Source organism: Hypomesus nipponensis, chromosome 25, assembly GCF_054491055.1.
Source record: "Hypomesus nipponensis isolate SF chromosome 25, ASM5449105v1, whole genome shotgun sequence".
Taxonomy (NCBI): Eukaryota; Metazoa; Chordata; class Actinopteri; order Osmeriformes; family Osmeridae; genus Hypomesus; species Hypomesus nipponensis.
In genome coordinates this window covers 6,011,160-6,025,155 of record NC_140385.1, presented here as the reverse complement: position 1 = coordinate 6,025,155, position 13,996 = coordinate 6,011,160, and the positions used below count along the sequence as shown (strand labels likewise).

The window sequence follows — 13,996 nt, the reverse complement described above, 5'->3', positions numbered from 1 at the left end:
CGAACCCTGAGGAGTAAGTTTAAGATGCATTTGATGTCAGGCAAAATCCTGCAGTACAAACAATGTTGGTCTAACGTGTTATGACATTTATTTGATTTTATAAGTCCGCTGCAACCAATAGTTACACCTTTCATATGTTAAATTGATATTATAAGCCACTTCCCGTCGCACTGTCTAGACAAAACTTCTAGACCTATGTTGAATTTTAGAATTCTAGCTTCATAAGTAGTTTTTAGTCTGTAATGTCACACTTTGCAAAACCAGCACCCTACTATTTGGGGTTAGAAGTGTGGTTTATGAAACTTCCTTTCATGTAAATTGAGCTGTAGGACACATGGGTTGTACAACCTTGACATTTCCTCATCAGTATTTCATCGGGGTTCATGAACGCTTCTCTGTTGGCAAGTTGGTGCCCATGTTGTCTGTGGCGACAGTTATGATCTTCACTTGCGCCACTGTCAAGAGGTGAATCGATAGGCTACAACCCACGAATACTGCAGGCATTTATTACAGTTGAAAAGACCCAGGTATTTTTTTTTATTATTATTAATTTATATTTGTGATAATTTATAGGTTAATGTAAAACTGTAAAACTTACATTTTATATTTAAACTAGGCTTAATTTATGCTATGTATTCATATAACCTATGTTTAAAACCAGGTTATAGTGGTCATTGGGTGTGTAGTAGGCTATGACTTTGAATCATAGTTCCGTTACTGATGACACAGCAGGGATCTATTAACTAGAATTGATTGTCGCACGGAAACCAAGCCACAAGAGATATAGGCCCTGATGTAAGCCAGCCATTGCCTACCTATAAATGTTATAACATTTGTAGGCAATGGCTGGCTTGCATTTAAACAGAAATAAACCCATTAGCAAAATACTTCTGCCTTTTTTTTGTCTATTGCAGCATTCAAATTAGTCACGCTTCGATTATTATATATTTTTCATGCCACCTATGTGCGTTTGCATGGATTCTGCAAAATGTGCCTCGAGTAGCCTATGTGTCGAAAATGATCCTGGAGGAGATGTCTGGAGGAGGAGCGGCGCATTAGAGCGTAGTGTTCTTCCTTCGAAACATATCCAATTTATCAGCGATTTTAAATTATTTCAAAAACCACAATTCGAATAAAGGTCATCAATCAGTCAACAAATAACCAGTTTATTTATAGAGCAATCATGTTAATCGCAAGGGTTTCCATTGCGTAGCCTAAATGTTCAGGATATAGTGGGAAATTAATGTCTATTTTATGACCTTGGCTTACCGTAGCACAGGAATGTTTTAATGCCTAGGCCGCTGATAGGAGGCTATTATTCATTTAAGACCGGACTCATCACGCCAGTCCCCCTCTGAGACAAAACGTATTCAACCAATGCTATCAACATGACAAGTTCTAATAAAATGTTTGGCTGCATGATATTACCTTTCCGTGTTGGTCTGAGAAGATCATGAGAAACGTTTTATTTAATTATAGCCACTGATGATCATCTCAGACCATTCTACTTCAAGTGTAGGCTATACTTGTTTGGCAGAGAGCCTATTTTGAGAGGGAACACTTCCTACATTAAATACAGTAGGCTAAATCATGACAGTTTGTGACACTTATCACACAAGTTGTAATTATCACAGCAAGCCCGTTAGCTGGTACCATGGTGCCTTACACCCAATGTCTCTCAGATTTGTACTTAATAAAAGAATGCAAGGCCTGCTTGTTATGAAAATAGATTAGGATAACATTTGCCTTGTGATAAAAAATGAAGTCCCTCAGTGCATGTTTAATGAAAACAGGCCACAAGTAAATGTATGAATATGTCTTTAATAGTTTCTCGGGATCTCTCCAGTCTTTGCAGACTCAGATTCATTCCAAGACCGGACTGTGTCAGAAAATCAGCAGCAAAGTTTCAGCAACCTTCCCAAAATGTCCACCTCCAACGTGTATTGCCCTATGATCCAGTATATGGTGAACTCCACCTCCAACAATACAAAAGGTCCAGCCATAGTGTCCCTCCACGGCCTGATCTCCACCCTGGGCATCCTGGAGAACGTGCTGATCCTGGGAGTGATCGGCCTGCGTGTGCGCCGCACAGTCATCAGCGTTTGGATCCTCAACCTGGCAGCCTCCGATTTCCTGGCCACCGCCTCCCTGCCTTTCTTCACCTTCTTCATGGCCCAGGGTGATAGCTGGATCCTGGGCACAACCTTCTGCCAAATACATTCCTCCATCTTCTTCCTCAACATGTTTGCTAGTGGTCTGCTGCTGGCGGCCATTTCCCTCGACCGCTGTCTGGTGGTGATGAAGCCAATCTGGGCCCAAAACCACAGGGATATCAAGCTGGTTAGCAGAGTGTGTGGACTTATCTGGGCCCTGTCTATCATCTGCACCATCCCCTTCTATCTCTTCCGTGATACTATTAAACGGAACTCTGGCCAAGTCTTGTGTTACTATAATTATGCCAAATTTCTACCAAAGGGGGAAGTTGACCTTCCAAGGTTATGCTGGGAGCGGCACGAGGCCCTAGCTGTGGTTAAATTCATCGTATCTTTCCTACTTCCCCTGTTGTGCATTATCAGCAGCTATGTGATGGTGCACTACAGAGTGAAACAGAGAGGCCACAGGTGCCCCTTCAGATTTGTGCGCCTGGTCGTGGCAGTGGTGGTGAGCTTTGTGGCCTGCTGGGCACCGTATCACATCCTCAGCATCCTGGAAGCAGTGGCGTCCCGCGGATCACGTATACACATCGCCACGGCCACCACCCTGCCCTATGCCGCCAGCTTTTCTTTCCTCAACGCCGTGCTCAATCCCATCCTCTACGTGTTCAGCTGCCCCAACCTGTGCAGCAAAATCCGCGAGTCCTTCAGCGCGGTTCTGGAGAACGTTCTGGCTGAGGACATAGGGGAGTTGTCACGGCGACGCAGCACTATGCGGTCCTCCATTAGCACCTCAGAGATACTGATGAGACAGAAGAGCACCATCACCCCTCCCCCTGACCAGAAAGAGGTCAATGGAGGAAGCGAGGAGGATCAATAGAGAAACAACCATCCTGCTGAGGAAGAGGAGAGGAGAAGGTGGTTCTGAGGAGAAGGTGGTTCTGAGGAGCAGGTGGTTCTGAGGAGAAGGTGGTTCTGAGGAGCAGGAGGTTCTGAGGAGCAGGAGGTTCTGAGGAGAATGTGGTCCTGTGGAGAAGGCAGTGTGCTGAGATGGACTGAAACTTTGTGAAGTTTAAGGCCATACAGCCATGTGAGAAAAGCCTTGTCCAAGAAATACCTTCATGACCAGGTCATTGTTGGATTTTTTCATTTGAATTAGTGTTATAAACAATGCTATGTTACCTCTTTTTTGTACTTTGTACCAGTTTTTAGATATTGGGGGAATTGGTTGCTTTTGGCATCAATTTAAACTGAAAAACAGGCGCAACAATGCAATTGCATGCAAATTGTATTTAGAATTGTGTTTATTTGATTGTCATGACCTTAGCAGCTGTGACTGTTAAAATTGAGTGAGATAAACATCAGCATTTTTCTTTCTTGGAATGAAACTAACCACAAATGTTTTTCATATCAGCAAAAAAGTGAACTGAAAAATGTATTTTGGACAGCAGGGGATCGTGTACTCTGCATTTCTTTGAATGACGGAAGTTACAAAACTGTGAAGATGATGGAAACGTATAATGCAATATGTATCAATACATTTATTTTTGTTGTAAAATGCTTTATATGCTTTAAAATGTCAAAGCTAATGCAAATCATTAAATGAAAAATAAAACTTGACAAAACAACATATTATACATGTACGTAATCCTTCCCTTCACAAGAATCAGCTTCATGACTGCTGTACATCTTTGCAAGGGTGCCACAGGATATAACTGTAGAGTGTTCATATATTGTGTTTGATCTCCATCAATGTTCAAAAGTCTTCTGGCTGCAGAACAAGTTGTATCATGTATGTTCACATTCAGAATATTCTCCCCCTAAGACAGCCAAGGCAAATCCCAGCCAGCAACATTTCTCCCATGGGGTGGCATAATTGCTGCGTTTATTTCTCAAAACCCATTGTTCCTCATTCAAGCTGGAAAAGTGAGTCAGTTCCTCGAACTGAGGTCCCCCCCCCCCCCCTCCCCCCTTTGAGAGCAGCTGAATGCATCCACAGAGAACAGCAAACACAATGGCCAGACTCATTCTCTCAAAGACCAGGGAACAAGGCCAGCACAGTAAATCTAGTTCCCTCGGGTCTGTTTATCCTAAACGCTGATGCTCTGGTCATGGTGACCTCTGGTGCTGAGAGGCACCTCCTTGGACGCTCTGTGCCGACGTCCCGGGCAGGGCAGAGACCTGCGTAGCTCTAGTCGGGCATCGTGGCACAGGAAGATGTAGAACAGGGGGTCTAGAAGGGTATTGAGGCTGGTCAGGCCATAGCACAGCCGATAAGTCAGGAAAATGGACCGTTCCAGTTGGCAGGGTTTTTCGGTCAGGAGCAGAGACACAAACCTGTATCCCCCTACAAGGTGGTATGGTCCAAATATCACAATGAAGTTAATGGTGATGAGGATGAGGATGCCCACGATCTTGTTGCGTTCGTGGTCAGAGACGGAGGGCGAGCGTTGTAGGGTCACACGGATGCGGGCGGAGGTGTAGCTGCAAGGGACGGGAAGCGGTGAAAGAAATGTTATGAATCAGTTTTTAAAGATGCAATATGATTATCTGGCAACATTCATATATGGAAATAGAAACAGCATGGCTGTATTAAACATGTATCGAATTGCTTTGAAAACCTTGCCTACTCACTCACCCCAGTATTCCACAAGGCAGAAGGAACCCGAGAACCACGGTGGCGATCTTGAAGTGGAAGTACCTGGGCCTGATAGGGTACTGCTCCAGACACAGCTTTCTGTTGGCATCAAACACTGTGTTCAGGAGTCCAATCAGACAGAACAGGAAGGTCAGTGTCCAGACCACCACCCCCGACATGGCCGCTACCCTCACCGTCCGCACGCCACGACTGCTCAGGGGATGGACAATGGCAAGGCAGCGGTCGAGTGCGATGAGGCACAGGAAAACCACGCTGGCGTACACGTTCACGTAGAATATGTAGCCCACAAACTCGCAGGCGGGCTGGCCGTAGGGCCAGCTGTGGCCCCCCTGCAGGTAGAGGATCCAGAGAGGCAGGGTGAGCAGCTGGAGGAGGTCGGAGAGCAAGAGGTTGAGGATGTAGACCAGCTGGCAGCCACCCCCGCCAGAGCGGCCCAGTTGGTACAGCCCCCAGAGAGAGAGCAAGTTGGACGGCAGACCCAGTGAAAATGCAAAGCTGTAGATGTAGGTGAGACCATCAGTATCAGTGTCCAGGGGGAGGTTGCAGGTGTCGTTGTGGGACATTGTCTCTAACGCAGGGGGGAAACCCTGAAAAACTGCGGAGAAAACACAAGGAGTAGCAGGGTACTGTAGCTAAATATTTCTTTGTTGAAAGAGATAACAGGCGGTTTTGCTGTTGAGCCCATCCAATTGTTTACTATGAAATGCAATGGCTCCTCCAGGGAAAAACAATGGAATAGGTCTATCTATTAGATAGATATATCCCAAATGAGATTAGTCCACAGGTGTATCCACTGTTTGATGAACATGTGAAGACTCCAGTTTAATCGGTTTACCTCTGGGTCAAGATGAGTTCCACACAGGTGTAAGAATGCTCTCCTGCTTGAGATCTAACAACTACATGTCAGCAACGTGTCCCTGTCTGCTACATGACCCTCAAAGATAACCGAGAGCTCAAACATAATTCCGAAGACGACGTTCCATGACCGAGAAGGTCAACAGGTGCACGTCACAAAATGTCAGATTCACTCAAAGTACAAAACCCAAAAAACAACGAAGCACAGAAGATGGTGTTTTAAAAGTCTTCAACCTCCATACTCAACTTCCATGAAAACAATGTTGGTCCTTCCAGACAGCTCCGCTCCATCCACGTCTGGGTGACCTGTGCACAGTGTTCGCAATGAAGGGTACATGGCTCCTTCACTCGGCCTTGTCTATTTCGTAACTATTTCCTCTGCAGGAAACCCACTTTTTCAACTTTAAAGGCAACATCCTGGCGCAGGAGAACGCCTTTCTTTTCCAGAACAAAAACACTGCACTACCTCCCTTTACCTCACTTTTTTGTTTTGATCTCAACAGTGTATGAGCATAGGACTAGATGACTGAGAAAGATATTTGGTGAAGAGAACTGGAAAGGAGAACTAGAAACTTGTAGCTTGTATTTCACTGGAGCATCTCAACAACGTGTCAATTTTAAACGTTGACTTCCGTTCGCTGCTTGTTTATAGCAAACATTGGATGATATGCACGTGATCTGCGTATGTTTATTCAAGTCTGAATTATGTCATAATCATGTGTAGATGTTGTGGCAAAATTGTATCAGTAACAAATCTAGCTTTGGCATTTTCCATTAACAGAAACAAATGTGTGTGGGTGTACTTTGCTGCATGGGTGTTTGTGTGTGTGAGAGAGAATGTGTGTGTGCGTATCCTTGTGCAGGCCAGAGATAACACACACCACAGTGATCATGATTGGTTTAGCAGTGTGTGTGTGTGTGTGTGTGTACAATGCAGGAAGAGACAATTCTGAGATCACTCAAACAAAAAAAAGCCAATTACGTATCACTCAGACATTCTCAGAAATGTATGAGTGTTTATCAACTTTAAAGAAGAAATGTACACTCATAGCAGATTTTGCAGTGCTATATGTAGGTGTAGTTTACCGTATGTAAACACCGAGTAGGCTACCCTCAGTGAACTTTCAAGCATTCAAGCATTCAAGCACAGGAAAAAAAGTCTCAGCACATTCAGATTGTTTGGAGAGATTAGGTGTGTTAAGACAATGATGCCGGGTTGTATTTTTACCACATGATTTCAGAGAGAGAAGGGTCTAATCGTTCTCATCTCGTTTCTTTTCTTTGAAATGTCACCAGATGACTGATGAGGATTTAGGTGTGGAACTATAAAGGTTTTGTTTTTGGAAGGATAACATTTTAATGGAAACCAAATGTTTACATTGAATTGAATATTTTAATTACTGTTTGTTACATTTTATACTCATTATAAAATACATGGAAAAATAAAATCAAACTATTATATTTCACTCAAACTATTTATGTTATATGTAGACAGGAATTCAAGTGTACACATGATCTAAACTAAAACGAACATACATCCTATCGCTAGATCAAAATATCTCATCAATCCAGCTTGGTCTTGTTCCTGGAGCATTTGTAGCAGCAGAGCAGTCTGCAGACTGAGAGGGCTGCCCAGAGGGAGGCCCCGCCAAGGGCCAGGAACAGCACTGCCACATCCAGGCTGTGGTAAGAGAACCAGGCCAGGCTGGAGGCCTGTGAGCGGAGGTGGGCCGCTCCCTTGTTCCTCATCACATACTCAATCCAGAAGGTGGCGCTGGCGAGCGGGGACACGGGCATGTCGCGGTGCAGGCGGGAGAGCCTCTGCATGCTGTGGCGGTAGGAGGGGTTCTCCAGCACGTCTCTGAGGGCCACCAGGAAGTCGTCGGAGGTCAGGCTGGCGGCCTCCAGCACCCTCGCCGCCCCCCGCACCTGCAGGCGCAGCAGGTTGTCAAACTGGTCAAAGAGGAGGGGCAGGCCTAGGATAGGCACCCCGTGGTAGATGGCCTCATACAGGCCGTTGGTGCCTCCATGGGCCACAAAGACCTGGGTTTTGGGGTGTCCGAGGAGGTCGTTTTGGGGGAGCCAGTCCAGGAGCAGTGTGTTGTTGCCCAGAGAAGTGGGCCTCGGGCCCAGGTACCTCCACACCACCCTCTGGGGAAGCTGGGAGAAGGCCGTGGCAATGGCCTCCGTTATCTCCATGGGCAGAGCCGACACGAGTGTGCCCAGAGACATGACCACCACACCGGCCTCGCCGGAGCCCTGCACGAAGCCCTCCAGCTCCGCAGTGAGAGGCTGCGGCCGGCCACACTGAAACCCCCCCACGTACACCACGTTGGGCATGGTGGGCCGCGGGAACTCCAAGACAAAGTCCACCCTCATCAGCCAGACGTCGGCCGAGCGCTGCATGGAAAGCAGGTCGGCCCCGGGGGGGAAGTGTTGTCGGAGCAGGCGGGCGTACAGGGGAAGGATGACCAGGCGCTCTTGGAGCAGGCTGGCCACATGGCGGAGCGCGTTCTCCGTCCTCTGCAGGAAGTCCATCCTGTCGGAGAACAGGGAGTTGTACATGGGGACGTAGGACGGGGGGGTGGGGGCCACGGCCATGTGGGCCTCTCCCGCGTTGAGCCAGCGGACGTTGTAGACCATGGGCAAGCCCAGGTAGTGGGCCAGCAGCACGCCCGAAGGGAAGGCGGGGTCGGTCAGCACCAGGTCGAACTCTGACGCCCTGAGTCTGGAGGTCAGGAGGGAGTCCTGCAAGATGGCGGAGATCATCCGCAGCGCCGTGCCGTGGAACATGACCAACATGGCCGCCACGTCCCTCTGCTGCTCCAGGAAGCGCCGCACGGGGGTCATCCGGCGCAGGTCCAGCGAGCGCCGCATCAAGACGGCGTAGAAATCGGGCCCGACGTGCCCGCCGCCCCCGCTCTCGTCTGCGTCTTGAGGGGCGATCGTGACGGAACCGTAGAGAGGGGAGTTCTGGGGGATGTACCAGCTCTTGGCGGAACGCACCACGGTGAGGTTGTGACCCCTGGAGTGGAGCTCTCGCAGGATCACCTCCATGTTGACCCAGTGACTGCCGTCTTCCGGGACCACCAGCACCCTGCCGCCATGGCAACCCACGCCCAGGAGGAGGAGCCAGAGGAGGAAGAGATGGACTTTGGACAGCGCTGCTCGACGTGCGGCCATGTTTTTTTTTCTGGGGAATAAACAAGAAAAATACCAATCAGACAAAATGTACTTTCTCTCACTGATACTGCATATATTTTGAAAAGCATACAATATCAATTGTTTGATTTTCTGTATGCATTTTTTAAGTTAGCATGCGGAACGTTTGAGGGGGGACGAGATAACATTAAATGGACATTGAGTTTTGTGTGTGGACTCATTGTCCTTAATCTGCCGTACAAAACTCCCAATCTCACCATTTCAGCCTATGCATCTGGCACATGGCCAGGTATCTGGGGGATTACGCAATCACAAACCATAAACTCCAAAAACAGGGGATCAGGGCTGTTATGTAGGAAGGGAGGGCCTCATTTTTGGACATCCAACTTGTTTTTGGAAACTGATCCCATGGTATATGCACTGTAATCATGGGGCGTTGTTGTAGATTCACTCTATTATGGCTTCTCACCAAAAAGGAACATGACTTTTCAGTCAACACATTCAGCAGTGTGGGCTGCTATTGAAATGTCTGAATCCTTAAACAGAACATCGAGGTTACCACGCGATGTCTTTGCAAATTGTAAGCCTGCAGGGCGTGACTGACTAATAATTTGACGCCAAGGCCAAGTGAGCAATTTGTCAACCAGACAGGATGTGGTAGATGCTGGGCAGATACAAGAAGTCTCTTTAACTTCCTGTTGTCTTCTCTCACACAGAACGTCTTGTGAGCAGCCATCGAGGTGAGGCCCTCCTGTCATTGATCTCAGCAGGCTGGATCCCCTGACAGCCCCGGTCAGTGGAGCAGGACCTGACCAGCACCACGTTGCCATGGTGGCCTTCTGTCACAGGTGACGAGTTACACAGGGTCGACTTGACCTGGGAGGTTTGCCGTACGCTGTTTAACAACACTCATTTTACAACACTTACTGGGGCGGCTGGGGGTAGAGAGGGTTGTCTGTTCATCGCAGGGTTGGCGGTTCGATCCCCGACTCCTCCCAGGCTATGTAACAAAGTATCCTTGAGCCAGACTCTGAACCCCAAGTTTCTCCCGATGGGCAGGCCGGCACCTTGCATGGCAGCTCGCTGCCGTCTGTATGTGTGAGTGTGAGTATGAATGGGTGAATGAGAGGCAAACATTGCACAGCGCCTTGAGTGCCGCTAAGAGAAAAGCGCTATAAATATATAAATGCCGTCCATTTATCATTTTCCATAACACTCGACAGCAGCATCGATGTCATGTAGCACAAGGAGCACATGGCTCTCACAGCTTCAGCACAGGACTGACCCTGAACCGGGAGCATTGACCAGCTTCTCCTGCCCATCACTCACGCTGTGCATTTCTCCGACAACAGCGAAATCTCGACATATTCTGCGGGTTGAGCCTCTTTCACTGCTCTGCCCTGTCCCCAGTCCCCCCCAGCCACAGCAGACGGGATTGTGAACAACACATCGTTCGGAAAAGGCAGTAACAAAAAAACAATCAACTCCACACAACCAACTCACTGTGACCAGTTGCACATAGGGCAGTCAGTCCCTGTATGTGTGTATGGCTGGGCTGTTTCCTTGCGGAAGATACTGGAAGACCTGGTGTGGAAGGTGGCGTGCTGCACACTGGTTGGATAGAGGAGGACGTTCTGGGCTGTTGGTGGAGAACGGTTTTGTTGTCCATCTGACCTTAATCCCTGTTTTTTGGGGACACATTTTGGAACACTCGAGCTGTTTCAGTGCAAGACACAGAACACATTGTTCTCCCAAGGTGGAACTTCAGAACACTGACCCAGGAGAGGGTTCTAATAAGCTAAATCTAGATGGCAGCTGTAGATATCTGGCATGGTTTTAACAATATGGAGAGAACAACACATTATGTTTTTGGAATCAACCCGACTGTATTTCCACTGTTCTAAAGTGTAAGTTGTCCTTGTTTCCCATTACATTTCTTTTCTTGTGGCAAGGCTTCCCATCCACAGACATCATCAGCCATCTAACATGTCAGTGAATCATAATAACGAGTACAAATAAAACCCTTTAATTTGATGTTGTTTGTCCAGGAACATTCGTCGAGGCATGCAGTCTGCAGACTGAGAGGGCTGTGCAAACGAAGGTCCCAGCTATTGAAAAGGGTCATTGTAAGTAGAAGGTCATGACCCTGGAGTGATCCTAGAGGTCAATGAGCCCATGTTGGATTGTGGCTGTCATGGACAGGTGCCTTACCGTTGCCTTGGTAATAAAAAGGTGGTAGAAGCTGGAAGCCAAGGGCGAATCAGAACACCTGGTCTTATCATCTGCACTTCCTTGAGAAAGTGTGACATCAGTAATTCAAAAATAAACAAACCCTCCTTTTTATGAATCATTTTAATGCTAACTTTATTCTTCAGTTGCATCAGATTGAAATGCACTGATTCATTTGTGCTAAACGATGTTTCTATGCAGCATTGTACGTTTTACGGCTTCAACAAATCAACCTCTGCGAAAAGATTCCAGTGAGCCATACACGCATCGCCATGGTTACGACACGTAGCCCATAATCACTTTGGATGTGCTCTACTTTGGGGGAGTTCATTGCTCAGTTGTGTTGTTGAAGCAACAAACAGGCAGGTGACTGGAATATCAAGAGAGTTCAGACTTGATCGTTAAATGTGATACACTTTATTTCCATGCTTCTCGCTTTAACAGATTTATGAAGGGTAACTCGTAACGGTAAGATTTTTTTTTTCAAAAAAGGTGTGAAAATGTTTTCGTCATTGTCTTTTCATAGACGACTGAGATGTAAGGTCACTGAATTCTAGAGGCTAGTGTTAGGTTGGTGCTATGAGAGAGCCTTCTGTTTTGAAAACGAAATTCCCCCACCCTCACACACACACACACACGCACGCACACACACACGCGCACACACACACGCACACACACACACACACACACACGCACACACACACGCGCACACACACACGCACCCACGCACACACACACACACACACACACACATATTCTCATACATACAGTACATAACACAAAAGAGGGATTCTGAGCAACACACAGACTGTATTTTCTCTGCTCCAATAAACCACACACTATAACAAACTTTACAACTCTTTGGGGGACAATAAAGCACTAAGAAATGAAACATAAAGCAACAGGACCAAGTCACATAATAGCCGAATAAAAAATCTTTGTGATGTCAGAAATTACATGAACCTGGTGGTCATGAGGGCCTGGGGGCTGGCGGGGGAGATGTGAGGCTGGCTGGAGATGACCCCTGTCTGGGGAGAGGCTGCCACCATCATGGCCTGGGCCTGGGCTTGGGTCTGGGCCAACACTGTGGGCTGGGCGTTGATGAGGGTGAACGGCTGGCTGCGTCTCTTTATTTCCCTGGCCATCTGACACCAGGAGCACACGTTACAGAAGGTGGCGTAGACGCAGTCGTCTGTCATGTCCCCCTGGAGAAGAAATTACAACTTCATTTATACCTTTGTAAAAAAATAAAAATAAACTTTGGGCAAACAGTCACACCACTTTTGGACCCACCTGAATGCCGTAGCGGTTGCGCACCGCCACCCTCATGGACATGGAGACGGGCGGAGTGCAGCTGGGTAGCCCCAGCATCTGCATGCCGCCGCATCCCACGTCCAGCAGGGGGAGACAGAAACACTCTCCGAACTCAGAGGCAGTGGTGCAGGCGAAACACGGGAAGCACCAGTAGGCAAAGCAGCCTGAGAAGTTCAGGGAAGAGATTGATGAGGACAGATATAAAACAAAGCCTTACCTCACTCTTTATAACAGTATAAACCGTGATCATATTGACTGAGGCAGAATTCACAGTACAGCAAGTCTACAAATATGACACAAAATAAAGAGATTAACAATTCCTAATTACTGTCAAACCAAGAAACAAAACATGAGGTACCCATACTCTTGATTTGATTTTCCAGTCTGAAAACTGATTTAAAATTACACTTTCAAATGTAACCGGAGTAGCTGACAAACTTGTAAGTAGACTCACAGACTTGCAGATCATCAAAGCATCCACAGATTCCTGTACTCCACTGGTTGGTCTGGACTGCTAGAATAGCCTGGGGTGGGGGCTGGGGGGGCTGGTGGTTTATGATGACATTGGTTGCCATGGTTTCTATCCAACAGAAAAATACATGGGATTTATTCAACAACAACACGTTTCTTCCAATGGCGCCAAATTGACGTTCGACCTTGGACTGAAGCGTAGGAAATGGCTTTGGCACATTTGTTTTCTCATGATCTGACTTCCTCCAGTTGTTCTGTAAGTTGACATGGCACCAAAGAGCCTTTGTATGTAACTGACAACAATCAGTCCAGCCCACATCCATTACCTTCATATTGCACACATTCCCTGATGGATCAATTTGTTTGTCGTCTGTTCCAAACCTACATACAGTGTATACCATTCCCTTGAATGCACACGTTCAAAGTGCCTTCATACCAGCACTAACTGAAATACATCAACCACAATTCACATGATAGTCCATGCAGTAACTCTCATTTGTCTATGTGAGTTTTCTAGTTATGGAACAGAAGGCACTCACCTGGTCACTCACCTGGTCACTCACCTGGTCACTCACCTGAACCAGAGTGTGGGAGCATCAGTTACTAAGCTGGCTCAACATTAAACCTTCAGCAGAATGGAGGAACTGTGACTGGAACGGTGTTCATTTGCATGAGTGTGGTTTGCATGGGATTGTACTACCTTAGATTGTTTTAAAGAAGACAGGCAAAAGTCTCATACAGATATATTTTATTACCATAAATGATGTACGTACGTTAATAAGTATATTAAACATAGTGGTACTGTTTTTTAATAAGAGGCTTTTTGGATGAGTGATTTGTTATTGGAAAATGTTTACAGTAGTGTATTTTACTTAGACCAAAGAGAACCAACGGATGGGGCAAGCATGTGAAAAAGATGTCTTCTGGGTCTTTGTGATAAATCTATATGTATCTGCTTCAAAAATATTCAATATTGAAACAGATGTTTAATTGTAAATGCAAAGCATAAACAGTACCAGCCGAGCATGGAAGCAAAGATAATGGATACATTATCCAACTGAATAATTACCAGAACAGCTCATTAGTAAAATATCGATGTTGAAGGGCTAGGTTAGGCTACACAGGACTAGTCAGGAATCGATGGGAATAGGCT

The 13,996-nt window shown here is 46.7% G+C and overlaps 4 protein-coding genes across 4 annotated transcripts; 1 reads left to right on the top strand and 3 right to left on the bottom strand.

Annotated features, from left to right (window-relative positions):
• Positions 1 to 1,849: 1,849 nt before the first annotated feature.
• On the top strand, positions 1,850 to 3,490 carry LOC146222055 (prostaglandin D2 receptor 2-like). The gene has a single exon (XM_084691555.1). The coding sequence runs from the start codon at positions 1,924 to 1,926 to the stop codon at positions 3,031 to 3,033; it is 1,110 nt and encodes a 369-aa protein (XP_084547681.1). The 5' UTR covers positions 1,850 to 1,923; the 3' UTR covers positions 3,034 to 3,490.
• On the bottom strand, positions 3,440 to 5,985 carry LOC146222054 (G-protein coupled receptor 4). The gene is made up of 2 exons (XM_084691556.1): positions 4,792 to 5,985; positions 3,440 to 4,637 (listed from the first exon to the last, which is right to left on the bottom strand). The coding sequence occupies exons 1-2, from the start codon at positions 5,373 to 5,375 to the stop codon at positions 4,244 to 4,246; spliced, it is 978 nt and encodes a 325-aa protein (XP_084547682.1). The 5' UTR covers positions 5,376 to 5,985; the 3' UTR covers positions 3,440 to 4,243.
• Positions 5,986 to 7,153: 1,168 nt separating this feature from the next.
• ugt5g1 (UDP glucuronosyltransferase 5 family, polypeptide G1) lies at positions 7,154 to 10,430 on the bottom strand. Its single transcript, XM_084691554.1, has 2 exons — positions 10,333 to 10,430; positions 7,154 to 8,860 (listed from the first exon to the last, which is right to left on the bottom strand). Exons 1-2 carry the CDS (start codon positions 10,347 to 10,349, stop codon positions 7,231 to 7,233), a joined length of 1,647 nt encoding a protein of 548 aa, XP_084547680.1. The 5' UTR covers positions 10,350 to 10,430; the 3' UTR covers positions 7,154 to 7,230.
• Positions 10,431 to 11,818: 1,388 nt separating this feature from the next.
• LOC146222052 (uncharacterized) lies at positions 11,819 to 13,346 on the bottom strand. Its single transcript, XM_084691557.1, has 3 exons — positions 12,827 to 13,346; positions 12,352 to 12,536; positions 11,819 to 12,263 (listed from the first exon to the last, which is right to left on the bottom strand). The coding sequence occupies exons 1-3, from the start codon at positions 13,242 to 13,244 to the stop codon at positions 12,012 to 12,014; spliced, it is 855 nt and encodes a 284-aa protein (XP_084547683.1). The 5' UTR covers positions 13,245 to 13,346; the 3' UTR covers positions 11,819 to 12,011.
• Positions 13,347 to 13,996: the final 650 nt, after the last annotated feature.